This window comes from Solanum tuberosum, unplaced genomic scaffold (genome assembly GCF_000226075.1).
Source record: "Solanum tuberosum cultivar DM 1-3 516 R44 unplaced genomic scaffold, SolTub_3.0 scf00085, whole genome shotgun sequence".
Taxonomy (NCBI): domain Eukaryota; kingdom Viridiplantae; phylum Streptophyta; class Magnoliopsida; order Solanales; family Solanaceae; genus Solanum; species Solanum tuberosum.
In genome coordinates this window covers 824,155-838,822 of record NW_006239014.1, presented here as the reverse complement: position 1 = coordinate 838,822, position 14,668 = coordinate 824,155, and the positions used below count along the sequence as shown (strand labels likewise).

Below are 14,668 nucleotides of genomic sequence, written 5' to 3'. Positions count from 1 at the left end.
CTCTCTCACTCGCCTCTCTCACTTTATACAAAAAACGCAAATTGTATAAAATGCGTTTGTGTTTGTATAAAGCGAGAGAAAATTGTATATATACATATATTTTCCTTCCCCTCTCCCAGATCTCGCTCGCTCACTCACTCACCTCTCTCACTTTATACAATTGATCTTTTTGTATATGTATACCAAAACAGATTATACAACTGCTTTCTTTTGTATATGTATAGCGAAATATACATATTCATGTTTGCTATGGAGCGCAATTATGCAAACTTTGCTATAACATACAAATATGAATTTTGTGTTTGCTATATGTGAAAGTTGCTCTTATTATTATTATTATTATTATTATATAACTAATGTTTGTGGTGTCATTCACGCTTAAATAGTTGTCACATGTCCTAACAAATTATAAATTTCAGAAAAATACAATTATTTAATTTACATTGTAAAGATATAACTCAAAATTTACATTACAAATCTTTAGCCTAAAACTTAATTCTGTATATAAAGATATACAAAATTTTCATATATTTTTTTTAAAAATAATAATATTTATAAACTTGATATACAATAATATACAAAATTATAAGAAATATTTATACACTCATATATAATAATATACAATTTATACTAATCATGCGAAAAATTGACTTCATCTTCTATATTTAGATGATTTTTGGGAATAAAAATTCAATTCCATTGTTAGTTGGGTAGCTGGATCTATCCTATTTTTCATGGTAGAGGGTAACATAAATAAGGTGTATTTGATGTGGGTTTGTAAAAACAAATTTAATAAGAATCTATTGATAGCAATTAGCAATTGTGAAGTTTTATTAGGGTGGAAGGCATGAAATTGAGTCAGTTTAGGTAAGCATTGAAAATTTTAGCTAAATTATGTAAATTAATTTTATGAGTTGCACTAGAGTGTAGTTATCTCTATATTTAAGTTACAGATACACTAATATTGTTGAGATTTACATTAAAAAAAAATCATTTAATTGATGTATGCGCAAGCTAACCCTAAACACTACGGTTATAAAAATAATAATATGATAATAATATTACTGATCGGATTTATTCAATCTTGTTGTTTTAATCGAAGATAGATATTTTCTTATGCCTTTTGACTAAGAAAGATTAATATTTTATGATGAGTATTTAAGCATGTCACTCTAATATTGCAATCGCGAGGAAGGAATATGAGAAAACTATCATATATTTTCTCGAACTAAAATAGATAATGGTTGAGATTAGGGGTGTACATGATCGGGTTGGTTCAGGATTTTCAAATATCAAATCAAATTATTTGTGTTTATTTTTAAATTTATGAATCAAATCAAACTAATAAAACTCTAGTTTTTCAACCTTGAATTTTTCAGGTTTTTTTTTTTGGCTTTTTCGGTTTTTTTGGTAAAATATTCATATAAACATATAATTAACTTGTACTCCAAATATTTCTTTGGTTCTAACAAAATACAACTATCTAACGAGTTTCTTAAAAAAACAATAACACAAAATATGAGATGAGTGATGACGCTAAAATATTCAACAAAAATTAATAATGAAATCGCATAACATAAAATTACAAATTAATAAGTCATAATGAAAAATGATCATAATTTAAAAGTACTAGGGTGTTTGGATTGGCTTAAAAGTTGGTCAAACCTACTTTTAAGTTAGTTTTTTACTTCAGGAAGTGTTTGACAAAAATAAAAATAAGTCAAAAAATGTCTTAAAATAAGTTAGGAAGTGTTTGACAAGGTTAAAAATAACTTAAAATATGTTTAAAATGACTTCAAATAAGTTAAAAATCAAAAGTAGGTCTCCCTCTACTTTTTATTTTTTTGACTTAAAAGTCATTTCAGTTTGACTTTTTATTTCTGATTTAAAAGCTACATTTTTTAAGTCAATCCAAATAGGCTCTAAATCATGCTAAAATAAGTCTAATAAGTATTGATTACATGATTAAACATTAAAGAAAAATTAAAATTAGGTTAGGTATTTTAAATGTCTAAACCAATGTAAAACTAAAGAACAAATATTCAACATTATTGACATTCTTAGTGTTGAATTAAATTATTTATTTTTGTGTAATGACCCGTTCCCGTCGTTATAGAAAATCCAGCGAGGGAAACTTTGGGGCCGGAAAACTTTTTCTTAGTATTTGGATTTTTCCAACCTTGTCCAGTTTTGGACGAAATCGTAGTCTATGAGGTGTAGAAAAATATGGTAACAATCAGGTGGATCTTTTATGGTTTTGATTACATGAGTGGTTAGATAACTCGTTAAGGAATCTGTACGACTTTACGGAATTGAATTCGGGCGAGTAGAACTCCCGGAATCAATCTTAGCGTAAAGGGAATTTTCTTATCGTCGTGGTTTAGAGGTGTGTTGTGAAATGGAATTTTGTAATTCTTTTAATTAGCTCTCTGGTTCCGTTTGGACCGCTTTGGCTGGATAATTGCCGCTCTAGCGTGGCCGCCGTAGCGGGATGATGGTCGTTGTGGCGGGTACGACGAGACTCAAATCGTAGATGAAAGACGAATAGCTCACGGTTATGCAGAAGCCGCTGGGGCGGGGGTTCTGGTCGCTTTGGTGGGGCCGCTACAGCGGGGTGAGGGGCGCTGCAGCGGGACCGACGCGACTTAAAGTCGTAAATAAATCCCTAGATGACCTTATTTGGCACTTTTCGACTTTTAGAGCTAAGGAAGACCCCCAGGCGACTCTTACTCGTTTTTCACCATTCTTGAGGCTAAAGGTAAGGTTTTCACTCCCCGAATCCATTTTTCGATCCGTAGAACGTAATAGAATGGGTGATTATTGATGGGGGGAGGTTTTGTTATAGATTCTATGGTGGAAACAACCATAATTTGAATTATTGGGATCATGAGTTTGATCTAGGGTTCATAAAATTGTTAGTAATCCGGGTAGTTAATGATTGTTTATTGATTCCCGTATTATATTAATTGTTTGTAGACCAAGAACAAGTGAAACGAATTCGGAAAGGAAAGGATCAAGTTTATTAGGGTTTCAAGCTTGTTTCGTGGTAGGTGATGGTTGTGATTCTATGATTGTGTGATGTATGCTTGTTCTTGCTTCATTATGATACTTGTATGTATATGAATGTTGCAATGTTGATCACACTTCTTGTAATTGAGATAATGAATGATGATTGTCATGAATCACCTCTTGTTGTATGATTGTGAAAATATACATTGTGATTGTGATTGTGGTGTATGAATGGGATCCATTGTCACGTTCCGGCATAACTAACTTGGATCGGATTGCCGCGTTCCGGCATAAATATGGGATCGATTGCCACGTTCCGGCATAAATATGGGATCAGTTGCCACGTTCCAGCATAAATATGAGATCGGTTGCCACGTTCCGGCATACTAACTATTTGAGTTGGGTTCCATGAGAGGACCAATGATGTGATATAAAATGTGAAACTGATCGTTGTTCGTAATTGTTGATAATGTTGTATATGTTGATATATATGCATGTGATTATATTGTTGTCTTGACTTGTTTATGTTGCACTAGTGGGATAGTCGTGTGATCCTACCAGTACACTGTGGTTATGCAATGATTCTGCACTTGCTCTTATTTTTGGTTGAGTACAAGGCATCTTCAAGCGGCTACTGACAAGCCTCGCTAAGGAGATCAGTGATCGTCACTTCGAATTCAAGGGTGAACCAATTCTTCCGGGCTGCCATGAGATTCTCTTTCGTCTATGTCCACCATTTCCGGACTTAGACCTTTGTTTTAGTTAGTTCATTAGTATGGGGTTGTATCCTTTCTTGTTTAGACTTGGATCATTTGTTAGATGTTTTGGTACATTGACTTTCAGGTTCTAGGTTATTCTTCCGCATTGTTAGTTATTATTGTTAGACTTTTGTTAGAGTTTATGGGAACTCTATTTTTATTTCCTTAGTGTTTGATTTAAATGCCTTAGTTTTTAGATTATTTGCTTGGTTTGGGTTATAGTAGTGGTTCTCCCATCGGAGTGTTAGTATGAGTGTCAATCACGACGGTCTGGGTCGTGACATTTTGTTAGCATTAATATTGATTTGATTTTAAATTGTGCATTATTAGAGTTACTAATATTTATGAACTATTTATTGGACCATTCAAAATTCTAAGTCTCAAAAAACTTGAATATTCTTTTGGTTCTTAGACAGAAAGTTTCACTACAAACAAATAATCTTTTCAAATTATGAGTCTAAAAGAACTTACATACTTTTGTTTGGAGTTTAGATAGAGAGGGTTTGCAAAGAGAGGGAGAGGCAGAAGCATACCGCGTGATACTTTGTGGATTATGACGTATTAAATAATGTCAAGACTCTCCTACAAATCTAATTCATTCAGATATGATTTTTTCAAAAGAAACAAATAAAATTAATGGGCTGAAATGAAACTGAATGATTAGCTTTCAAACCTAAAAAAAACAAAGGCCCTTAATGAGTTGAAACTAAATGATTAAAATTTAGACCTCCATTAAGTGCAAACAAACAAGGTCTTAATAAAAAACTTTTTAGTACTAAACTCATATTAATATTTAGGAATCATTATTCATTAGTTTGAGTCTAGTTTATTTGAAATCTATGTTATATTATTAATTAGTAAATAGTTTATGGGGAAAAAATCTTCTATATTAATTAGGTTAACTCTTTTTTATGGAAAAATATTTTGAACTGAAAAGGATTTTTCTACAACAATACAATAACATTCATAATGTAGTTCTTAAAGGAAGTTTTATTTAGGAAAAATATATTCTCTCAATAGTTTTATATATATATATATATATATATATATATATATATATTTATACTTATGTCAATTTGATCAATTCAATTTAATATATTATGAGTTCTTATTTATTTATTATAATTTATTTTTGTTATCGTCATTCAAAGTTTCTTTGCTGACTTCTACCTTACCCAACACCATGCTCATAATGTGAGTTCAATGTATATTAAAATTTGGACTTACTGGATGATCCAACTCGCATGAACATCGTTATGTTTCTTTTTGGGACTCATATATAAGAGATGAATATGAGGGTATTAGAAAGGGTGAGCAAAAACCATTGTGTAACTTTGACCAAATTCATTTTACATTATCAAGTTATTGCCCGATCTGTAAAAGTAGATTGCTAATTAAAAAAAAAATTCATCATATCTATGATATGTTTCTTTTTATTTTTTATTATTAGGTGTGTTATTTTACAAATTAATATTCACATGCTGTCATTAACCAAAAATACATAGAGATGGATGCAATCAATAGCTTTGGAAAAATATATTTTTTTCGGTCATCAAAGCATCCACAGCTCCGTTGCTTGTGATTTCAAGCTTGGGCTTTATTATAATAATAACAATTTATAATAATAATAATAATAATAATGATTGAAGTGTCTAAAACATATTCACATATTCAAAGTGTTTTAATTTTGTGCTTCATATATGAATTGTTAGGTCTTTTTCTACTTGAAATATCATCAAATGTTTATTTAAACACATCTAAAATATCAAGAAAAATGAACAACTGATAGTAGGGATGACAATGGGGAGGTGCGGGGCGGTTGCCGGGCAAACCCGCTTAAACCCGCTAAGATTTTGATCCGCCCCGCCCCGCTCCACACAGCATGATTAGTTGTTTTCAACCCGCCCCACCCCGCATAAACCCGCCTCACCCCGCCCCATCCCAAATAATTAGTAAAAAACATTTTAAATGATAGGCGTACAAGTTTTTAACTTAAAAGTTTGAATTTTGTTAACTGTTTAAAGCTAAATTAACATGTTAGTGTTGCATTAAAATGCAATTTTATAATACTCATCTTTTAAAAATGTCAATAACATGCTTTCAGCTAAATTAATATGTTAGTGTTGCATTAAAATGCAATTTTATAATACTCATCTTTTAAAAATGTCAATAACATGCTTTTTGGTAGCTTTGAATTAGGTACATTTGATGTAATAAACCAAAAATGGAAATAGTCATGTACTTTTTTCTTCTTTCTAGTTTTTTGGCCATTCAAAATAAAATTAATAAATATTCAATCAGTTCCATTTTTACTTAAAATTCATCATATGATTAGTACCCAAACATGTGCAGAACTGATTCAAAATTTATGTGAAAAGCGAATTTAGGGATTCTTCATCCCTAACCCACAGCTGCCCCGCCCCGTGTAAATTTTGAAAAAATATATTTAAATCCGCCCCGCCCCGCTCTACACCCGCAAAAGATCTTACTCGCCCTGCCCCACATACACTATAACCCGTCCCGCTTTGCTCCCGCCCCGCCCCATTGCCATCCCTAACTGATAGTTAAGATATATTATCCATAAACATCTGGTGATAGTTCAAGTATAGGTAACTCACACACGTGATACATTTAAGAAACTCTAAAAATCAAATGACTTTTAGGTGTGTGTCTTCATGGCTCTTAAGTCTAAACTATCATCAAATGTTTGTTGAAACAGACTATCAATTGTTTGAAAATTCAAATAGAAAAAAGTGAACGATTGATAGTTAAAGTGTGTTTCGACAAACATTTGGTAACAATATATGTAGGTAACTTTCATATATGAAACTTCAAAAATTGAAATGATATAGGTGTATTTGTTATTCTTAACTCTAATTTGATATTGCTAGTTTAGTTTACGTGTTGTGTAAATGCGTGTATCGTGTTAACATTCTGTTTGGATGGTTATTACATATTGTTTCATAATGTATTGTATTGTATTGTATTATATCGTATTGTATTGTTTTAATGAATACAATGTTTGGATAAATTGTATCATCCTCCATTATAAAGTCACATATTCACAATTTGAATGATAAACCTACAAGAAAAGTAGGGTATGAGGTAGAGCTACTATGAAAAACTAGGGAAAAAAACAAAATATTATTATTAAATAATAAGTAAAAACAAAATAAGAAGAAAATATTAAGGTAACAACGCAATCACATCAAATTAATCGTTACATAAAATTGATATTTTTGTCTTTACCTATTAATAGATTTCAATGATACGATACAGTAAAAATAAATCTATAAAAAAAATGTAGATAAAATCTACGAGAAAAATAGGGTACGGGATAGAATTGTTATGAAAAGATAGAGTAAAACATAAAATAAAATAATTAAATAATAAGAAAAGATAATGAGAAAATTTTTTTACGATAACAATGCGATTACACTAAATTAATTATTATATAAAATAGATATTTTTGTCGTTACCAAACAATACAATGGAAAACAAAGGTGTATTTCTTTTATGATATTATGCTACGTAATTTCCTTTTATCTCTCAAGTCATTCCAATTACAATTAGGGGGTCAATGGTTACTTAGAAAAAACCCGACTAAACCTAACCTGCCCTCCTTCTTCTTCTCGTTCTTCTTCAATTTTCTGAAAAAGAAGACCTAAAAATTTAGATAGACAGATAGAGGAGAGCGATAGAGAGATCGGAGAGAGAAGAAAAATATGGAAACTTAGCAATTTTTTTTACTTTGTGGGATAGAGATAGATATAGAGAGCACGGACAGGAGAGTGACACAGAGCTCACGTGCTCGCCGGAGTTTGACGACGGCACCACTGCTGCTCTACCGCGGTTTATCCATTAACGCCGGTGAGCTCTCTACCTGGAAATCGAAAGACTAACCTCAAATCCACCATCTCTCTCAATCTCAAATTATCCCCTCCTGTGCCTCACAGACCATCGTTTGTCATTGATTAATCTGTTTCATTGACAAAAAAAGCAGTTGGATTATTCTAGATCCGCGAGATTTTCAGTCAGAACAAGTGCGGTTTCGTTAAAAATAATAATTCAGAATCTTGTCGAGTTCATTGGGAACATTAAGGCTCCATTGGAGGTTCCTGTTTTCAGCTCAAAAATTCACTTGTGAGGTTCATTTCTTTCTATTACAGCTTGTTTTGGCGTTGATTTTTATTCTTATGTGTTAAATGCAGTTTTTTTTTTTTTTTTTTGCGATTTATTTGTTATACTTGTTTGAGGGTTGATTAAGTTGAATGTTTCATATTAGTACTGTTTTTGATACCACTTGCTTCTATACTTGTGAATGTGCAAAAGTGAGCTATCGAGACTTGATCGTGGGTTTTGGTTTTAGACTAAAAATTAATTGGAATCCATGTTAATCAATAAAAATACTGCATAATTTTGATATTTCCTTACTGTTAGTGAGCTAACATAGAAGTTAAGTTTATCTAGAATTTAGAAATATAATGGGTTTAAGACTTAAAAGATTTTAGAAGCTTTAAAAGCTAACCTTGGAGGTCTTATTGTGCTTTTGGTATCTAATTCATTTCATGATAATCTTTTTTGAGAAAATTCAATGAGTATGTTTAGCCATTGAGCAGATTACATGTTATTTGGAAATAAGTTTAAGTAAATAGTTGTGTTTTTACACGTTGGGTATTTAAATTATCTTTGTAATTATTCTTGTTGAATGTTTAATTATGGGAAATCGTGAAATATTGGATTGCTGCCGGGGGCTTTATTTTCCAAGTATGACATGACGAAGGCCCCATTAATTGCGAGAGAGCAAGATGAGTTGCAGATTAATCCAAGGCTCGTTTTGAATAATAAGAAAGAGTGAAATAATGGATAAGTTTAGTTGTCTCGAATTACAAGAGATGAACAAATGCCTCAAACGCTAGATGAGCATTGGGCACGTTTTAAAATGTTTGTTTCGATTAAGAATGCCGTTACACATCTTTCTTGGGATACTTAAAACGACGCATCTTGGCCAAAATTGTTCTAATACCCTTCGGGGTGGCCCAGTGGTTTGAGCTTGGGACTTCCATGTTGGAGGTCTCAAGTTCGAAACCCCTTGCCAGCGAAAGTAAGGGGTTTGCCTTCTGGGTCGAGCTCGTCGCACCAGGCTTGCCTAGTGCGGGTTACCTCTCCTATGTGGTTTGCGAGCTATTGCATAGGAGCGGGGGTTTTACCCTGTGCGCACCCAAAGGGTAGCGGCTGCGGGTTTCCCTTGCCATCAAAAAAAAATTGTTCTAATAATTAACTTTCATTTACTCTTACCAAGACGTGTAGACAAAACTAATTAGGTGCGATGCACTCAGTGTATGTCAAGGCCAAGAATGCGGTTACGCATCTAGGTTAAGACCAATAAAAGTTCAACAATAAAAGTTCGAGCACATCATGGCTTGTAACACAATTTATCCAAAATTTGTGTAAGCTAAACATAAGTCGATAAAAACGACAGTGCTAAAACCACAAGACTCGGGGATGTCTCATACCTTCCTCCAGGTCAACAAAATTCCGTATTCGGTCTTTTGTGTTCGCAGTACAAAAATAATGAGTCATTTTCTTTATGATTAGGGATTTAATAAGACCTGGAACATCATAACTTAGTTTCAAGTGACGATTTTGTTGAATAAAAAATCTCTATTCAAAACCCGTCACTTCGATGCCTGTGGTTTTTTAAGGGTTTCTCTTTGTTTCGTGGGTTTTCTGGTCTCTTCTCTATTGAAGGCCACTCAGCTCCCAGGAACTTCTTACCATTGTCAGCTCCTTTTTTTTTTTTTAGTCGCCAAGCAGCTAGGAGATCTATCTTATTCTTAAGCAAAAAGGATTTCAACTCCTTGTGCTTATAGGGCTGGTTCAGCCCTCTTATATTCCAGGAACAAAAGGCTCTGAGGGCTGCTCAGGACCCTTTTATTCTGCATACTCATCCACAAACCCCAGTAAACTGAGGTCAGTATGTTCATCAGCTGTGAAGGTCATCTCCCCCTGGAGTCTCAGCTGCCATTTCTCCTTGCTTCTGTCTTGTATCTGTGCTCAGGAACTTATCCCCTAGTATAGCTGGTGAATCAGCAGGCTTTACCAGAGGTATGACTGTCTCTGGCTGACTAATGACTATAGTTTTGCTTGCCACTGAGTAGGTGCCTGTTTCTTCCCCTTTCCTGTGTCTTGTATAACTACTTTGGGAGGTGGAGCTTTAGTGTTCAGACGGCAATACTCAGTTTCATGACCTATGATCATATACTCATTGCAATATTTAGTCCACCAGTCATAGTCCACCTTTGTTCTCTATTAGTTCCATTAGGCTCCTCAATAAACATTACTTCAGGCAGGGGTTGGGTCACATTCAAATCAATCAGTATTTGAGCATATGAGATCCTTCCTTCTTCAGCAGTCAACCTATCAGTACACACTGGTTTCCGTTTCCCCAAATAGTTTTCAATTCTACTTAGGCTTTCAGTTGACTAGTAATGAATTGGTAGGTTGGGGAAGGTAACCCACAATGACATTTGTCGAATTGACTCCTTACCCATATCCATATCCATATCCATAGGATAGTTGTGATTCCACTGTTTAAGAACTATCGGTCGAGAATCAAAAGTGTAAGGGCCATTTTGAAGGACCTTTTGTTTATCATGTTCATCCTCGAACCTGAATATGTAGTATCCTTCGTCATAGAGGACCCTAGGTGCTGTGACAAGATTCCAGATAGCATACACAAATTTGAGCATTTCTGTAAATGGGGTGTTCTTCCCTACTACATACCCTATCATTGCACTGTCCCATTTCCTCGTTTGTTGTCCAATGCTTCTGGATTTAGCTTTCCGACCTTAACCCCCTCTTGTTTTTTTTTTTGAAAATGGTAATTGTTTCTATTTCTGTAGAACAGTACATAGGTTGTACTGAAACCCGTATTTACATAAGGAACTCTAATAATACCGACCTATCCCTACAATGAGTCTAAGACATCAATGATAGAGACGGTATCATTACAGTAAATTTGATTACACCAAAAACACAGAGTCAAAATGCAATTCAGTTTAACTTGTTGCATACTACTCTCCCTATTCTCAAAAACTCTAAGGTTCCTCTCTTTCCGTATTGTCCACCAAATAGTGGCAGGGACAATTCTCTAGTTACTTCTGTTTTTTGCTTGTGTCCCTGCTTTTAAAACTGGAGGAAAGTAGCTAAGTTATTTACCTTTGTCGGATCTCGATTGGCAGTAGCAAACACCGTAGGTATGCTCCACGTAGAAAAGGTGAGTTACCCCGCCACCTGTACACCCCTAACGCCTTCTTGAGCTGGGTCTGGTGTCGTAACCACTGGAAGCTTCATTTTCAACAGTAATCCCTTTGTCGGAGCTTGATGTGCCTTAGATCCACTACTCACACCTTCCACTCATTGAGAGAGTTGGATGGGTGGTAGTGGTTTATTAACCCCATTCTCCGGTGTAACTATCTTCTCTGTATGTGCTGGTGTTGCTGCCGTTGGGACAGTTGTGGTGTTGCGCAGCCTTAGCTGGAATATTGCATTTTGCCAGTGGAAAAATACGTTTACGGGCCATAGGTGTACGTGCGCTATGGAGCCTCTTCGGCCTGGGAGAGCTTGCCACTGTTTCATAGAAGATTCAGATACATTCTTATTGTGATAGTCAAGAGAAATTTGTTGATTCCTAATGCTTATTTGAAATAGTTGTATTGTGTATGTGTTGTTTTACTATAATCAATTTATAATATAGCTAGTCATGTTATAGTAAATGAAATACAGATAGTTGATTTCCTAGGCTTACTGTAATTAGCTATCTATGTAAGCACACTTTTGGAGGTTGCCAGCATACCCTTAATGCTGAAGAATACATATTACCAGTTTCAAAAAAAAATGTAGCTAGTCATCAACTGAAAAACTGAACCAAACCGATAAGAACCAAACCAATGTTTTTTTTTTTAAATTTTTTGGTTTGGTTATAAATTTTTTAAAACCGATTAAATTAATTTGATTTTGGTCTAATCAAAAGCCGAACCATGAACACCCCCAGCTGTAGTATTCTCACGAAAAGAAAGAAAAAATACTAACAAAATGATTTAAAGATAATAAAGAAAAACCAATGGCAGCTAGACGGAAATTCTTAGTTAACTTTGTTTCAGGCAAGAAGCCAAAAGAAACAAAGAAGACAGAAAAGGGGGAAAGACAGATAAATCCCACATGCCTCCACACCCTCACTAGACTAACCCTCACCCACCAAACCACCAATTTCAAGTCATCTTCTTCTTTCCTGTATCTATTTACGTGTTCTGCTTTTTAATCAGCTTTATTTTCCCCTACTTCTCATGTCTATATTGATGTATTCAATAGGGAACTGAGGTAATTTTCCTTATTCTAAAGGTTCTTTTTATTATGTTATTTATTTATATGGCTATTGGAGTTTTGTTTCATTTCTGTCGTTTTCTTTGATTTTGGTTTTGTTTTATTTAAATTATGGGGAAATACACGAGTCAAAATTGTATCAATCATGGTTTATTATACCATTTTCTGATAGAAATTGGGTTTTTATGCCTCTTTTGAATTTTCTTGTAGTAAAGAAGACAATTGTTGGAAGGTTGAAGGCGAGGGCTGAGGGAGTAGAGAGAGAGGCAGATGGAAAATGGAGGGGATAGTTTGGTGCCTAAACTTGCGGGATGGAATTTGAATGATTCAAATAATCCTAAGAACAATGATGGGTTGTATCAGGTTCTGAAAGCAGTTGAAGCTGCTGAAGCCACCATTAAGCAACAGGTTTGCTAATCCTCCCCCTACGTATGTCTGTATGTGTTCATAGACTGGTTGTAGTGACTGTTGATCAGTCTATTGGGAACAATTTCTATTTTTGTTTCATGTTTCACAGAATGGTTTCACTAACTGTGATGATGAGTCTACTTTCTTTTTTGTTGTTTCAAATAGAAGCTATGTAAACTGCAAATGGACTTCAATCATTCCAATAGGATCAATGTTGAATGTCTCTTGCTCATATTTTAGATAAAACTTTTGCTCTGAACCTATATCTTTGTCCTGTCCAAGATGGATTACTCTAGGCCTTCCTTTTAACAAGCTATGCCATGTTTGCGCAAACTGAGTTGCAAAAGGTAGTCTAGAGATAGATAAATGATACATCAGTCACTGTCCGGCCAACAGTCAAAGGTTGCATATAGGCCTTTTCTGCAAAGATAGTTAAATAGAAGCTATGTAAACTGCAAATGGACTTCAATCATTCCAAGAGGATCAATGTTGAATGTCTCTTGGTTATATGTTAGATAAAACTGTTGCCCTGGACCTATATCTTTGTCTCATCCAAGATGGATAACTCTAGGCCTTCCTTTTAACAAGTTATGCTAACTGAATTGCAAAAAGTAGTCTATAGATAGATAAATGATACATCAGTCACTGTCCGGTCCAACAGTCAAAGATAATTGCATATAGGCCTTTTCTTTCAACCAGCAATGCCAGCTCAAATTGCATCAAAGTAGAACCATTGGGTTTCAAGTAGCAGTCTTTTTATTGACTGAAATAGGAAAAAGTTGAAAGAAAGAAGGTATGAGAACTAATATCTTCTTTACCTGTTTGAGTTGCTCTTGCTCTTTTGAATTATCTTCTTAAGGCTCCTTCTCTTGTTGGCAACATGAATACATTTTTAATGACTGGAATAGCCAAAGGTTCTCTCGGGAACCGGAAGTGTAGAATCAGTCTTCCTTACTTGCATTTATTTACAACAATCTTTCTTAAGTGTGAAAAATGCCATGGTTGTGTCGAGCAGTGCATCAATATAGTTGTAATGATAGTTTTTTGGTTTCTGGTCTTGCTCAAGGTAGGCCTCTTAGTAGGTGTTTGGCCATAGGATTTGAGACCCCAATTTCAAATTTTGATATGAAATCAGCGTTTATTTGTGAAATCTGCACCAAATTTTAAATTTAACTTCAAATTTCAAATTCTCCAAAAAAAAAGGTAGAACTTCAAATTTCAAATATTGATTTTAAATGTAAAACTTGACCCATAAGTTTATATTTTGTAAAAAAAAAATTCATGCTCGACGTGGATAGATTGTCCGTACCATGTGGAATAGTTATATTAAAGAATAGCTAGTTACTATTATTTCTGATTTTTTGGACTAGTGAATCTTGTAATTTTTTTTTTTTTTTTGAACTTGGTAACTTTGTATTATATCACAAAACAGTACATGGGTCATGGGTCATGGGTCGTACTGTAACCTTATATACAAGTGTACTCCTGATTTCACTTCTCTACGTCTAAATTGAGTCTAACACATCAATAATAGAGACAGTGTCATTAGACTGATTACACCAAAAGACTAAAAAGTAAAATGCAGTTTAGTTTAACTTTCTGCACATTGTTCTCTATGCTCTCAAAACATCTTGAATTCCTTTCTTTCCAAACAGCCCACCAGATAGCCCCCCGGGATAATTCTCCCATCTACCTCTGTCCTTAGCATGTACACCTGCTTCCTCCCAGCATAGTAATGCATCAGCCACCTTCCTGGGCATTGTCCAGGAGATGCCTTTGAGGCTTAGGAATATTCTCCACAGATGATGGGTGTACTTGCAATGTAAAAATAGATGGTTAACAGTTCAGATGTTTCACCACATGGGAAGCACCTGGAACACAAGGTTCTCCCCCTCTTCATAACATTGTCCTGTGTAAGGACTGCTTCCTTAGCCATTGACCAGACAAAAAAGGAGACTTTGTGAGGGATTCTGCTCTTCCATATTTGCTTCCAAGGCCAACTTGAGCACTGTTGATCTGTCTGATCCATCAACTTGTAGGATTTGTTGACTTTGAACACTCCCTTGTCATCTCCTGTCCACCACAATTTATCCTCACCTGGCTGTAGT

At 34.4% G+C, this 14,668-nt stretch overlaps 1 protein-coding gene across 3 annotated transcripts in view; it reads left to right on the top strand.

Moving 5' to 3' along the window:
• Positions 1 to 7,317: 7,317 nt before the first annotated feature.
• The window catches only part of LOC102580611 (uncharacterized), a 36,027-nt gene continuing 28,676 nt past the window's right edge, over positions 7,318 to 14,668 (top strand). For 2 of the 3 annotated variants that reach the window (XM_006346865.2, XM_006346863.2), the window contains exons 1-2: positions 7,318 to 7,915; positions 12,363 to 12,560. In XM_006346865.2, coding sequence (XP_006346927.1) covers positions 12,423 to 12,560 — 138 coding nt within the window. In that variant the 5' untranslated portion in view covers positions 7,318 to 7,915; positions 12,363 to 12,422. The remainder of the gene's footprint in view (positions 7,916 to 12,362; positions 12,561 to 14,668) is intronic. The other variant, XM_006346864.2, reaches the window with a different exon arrangement.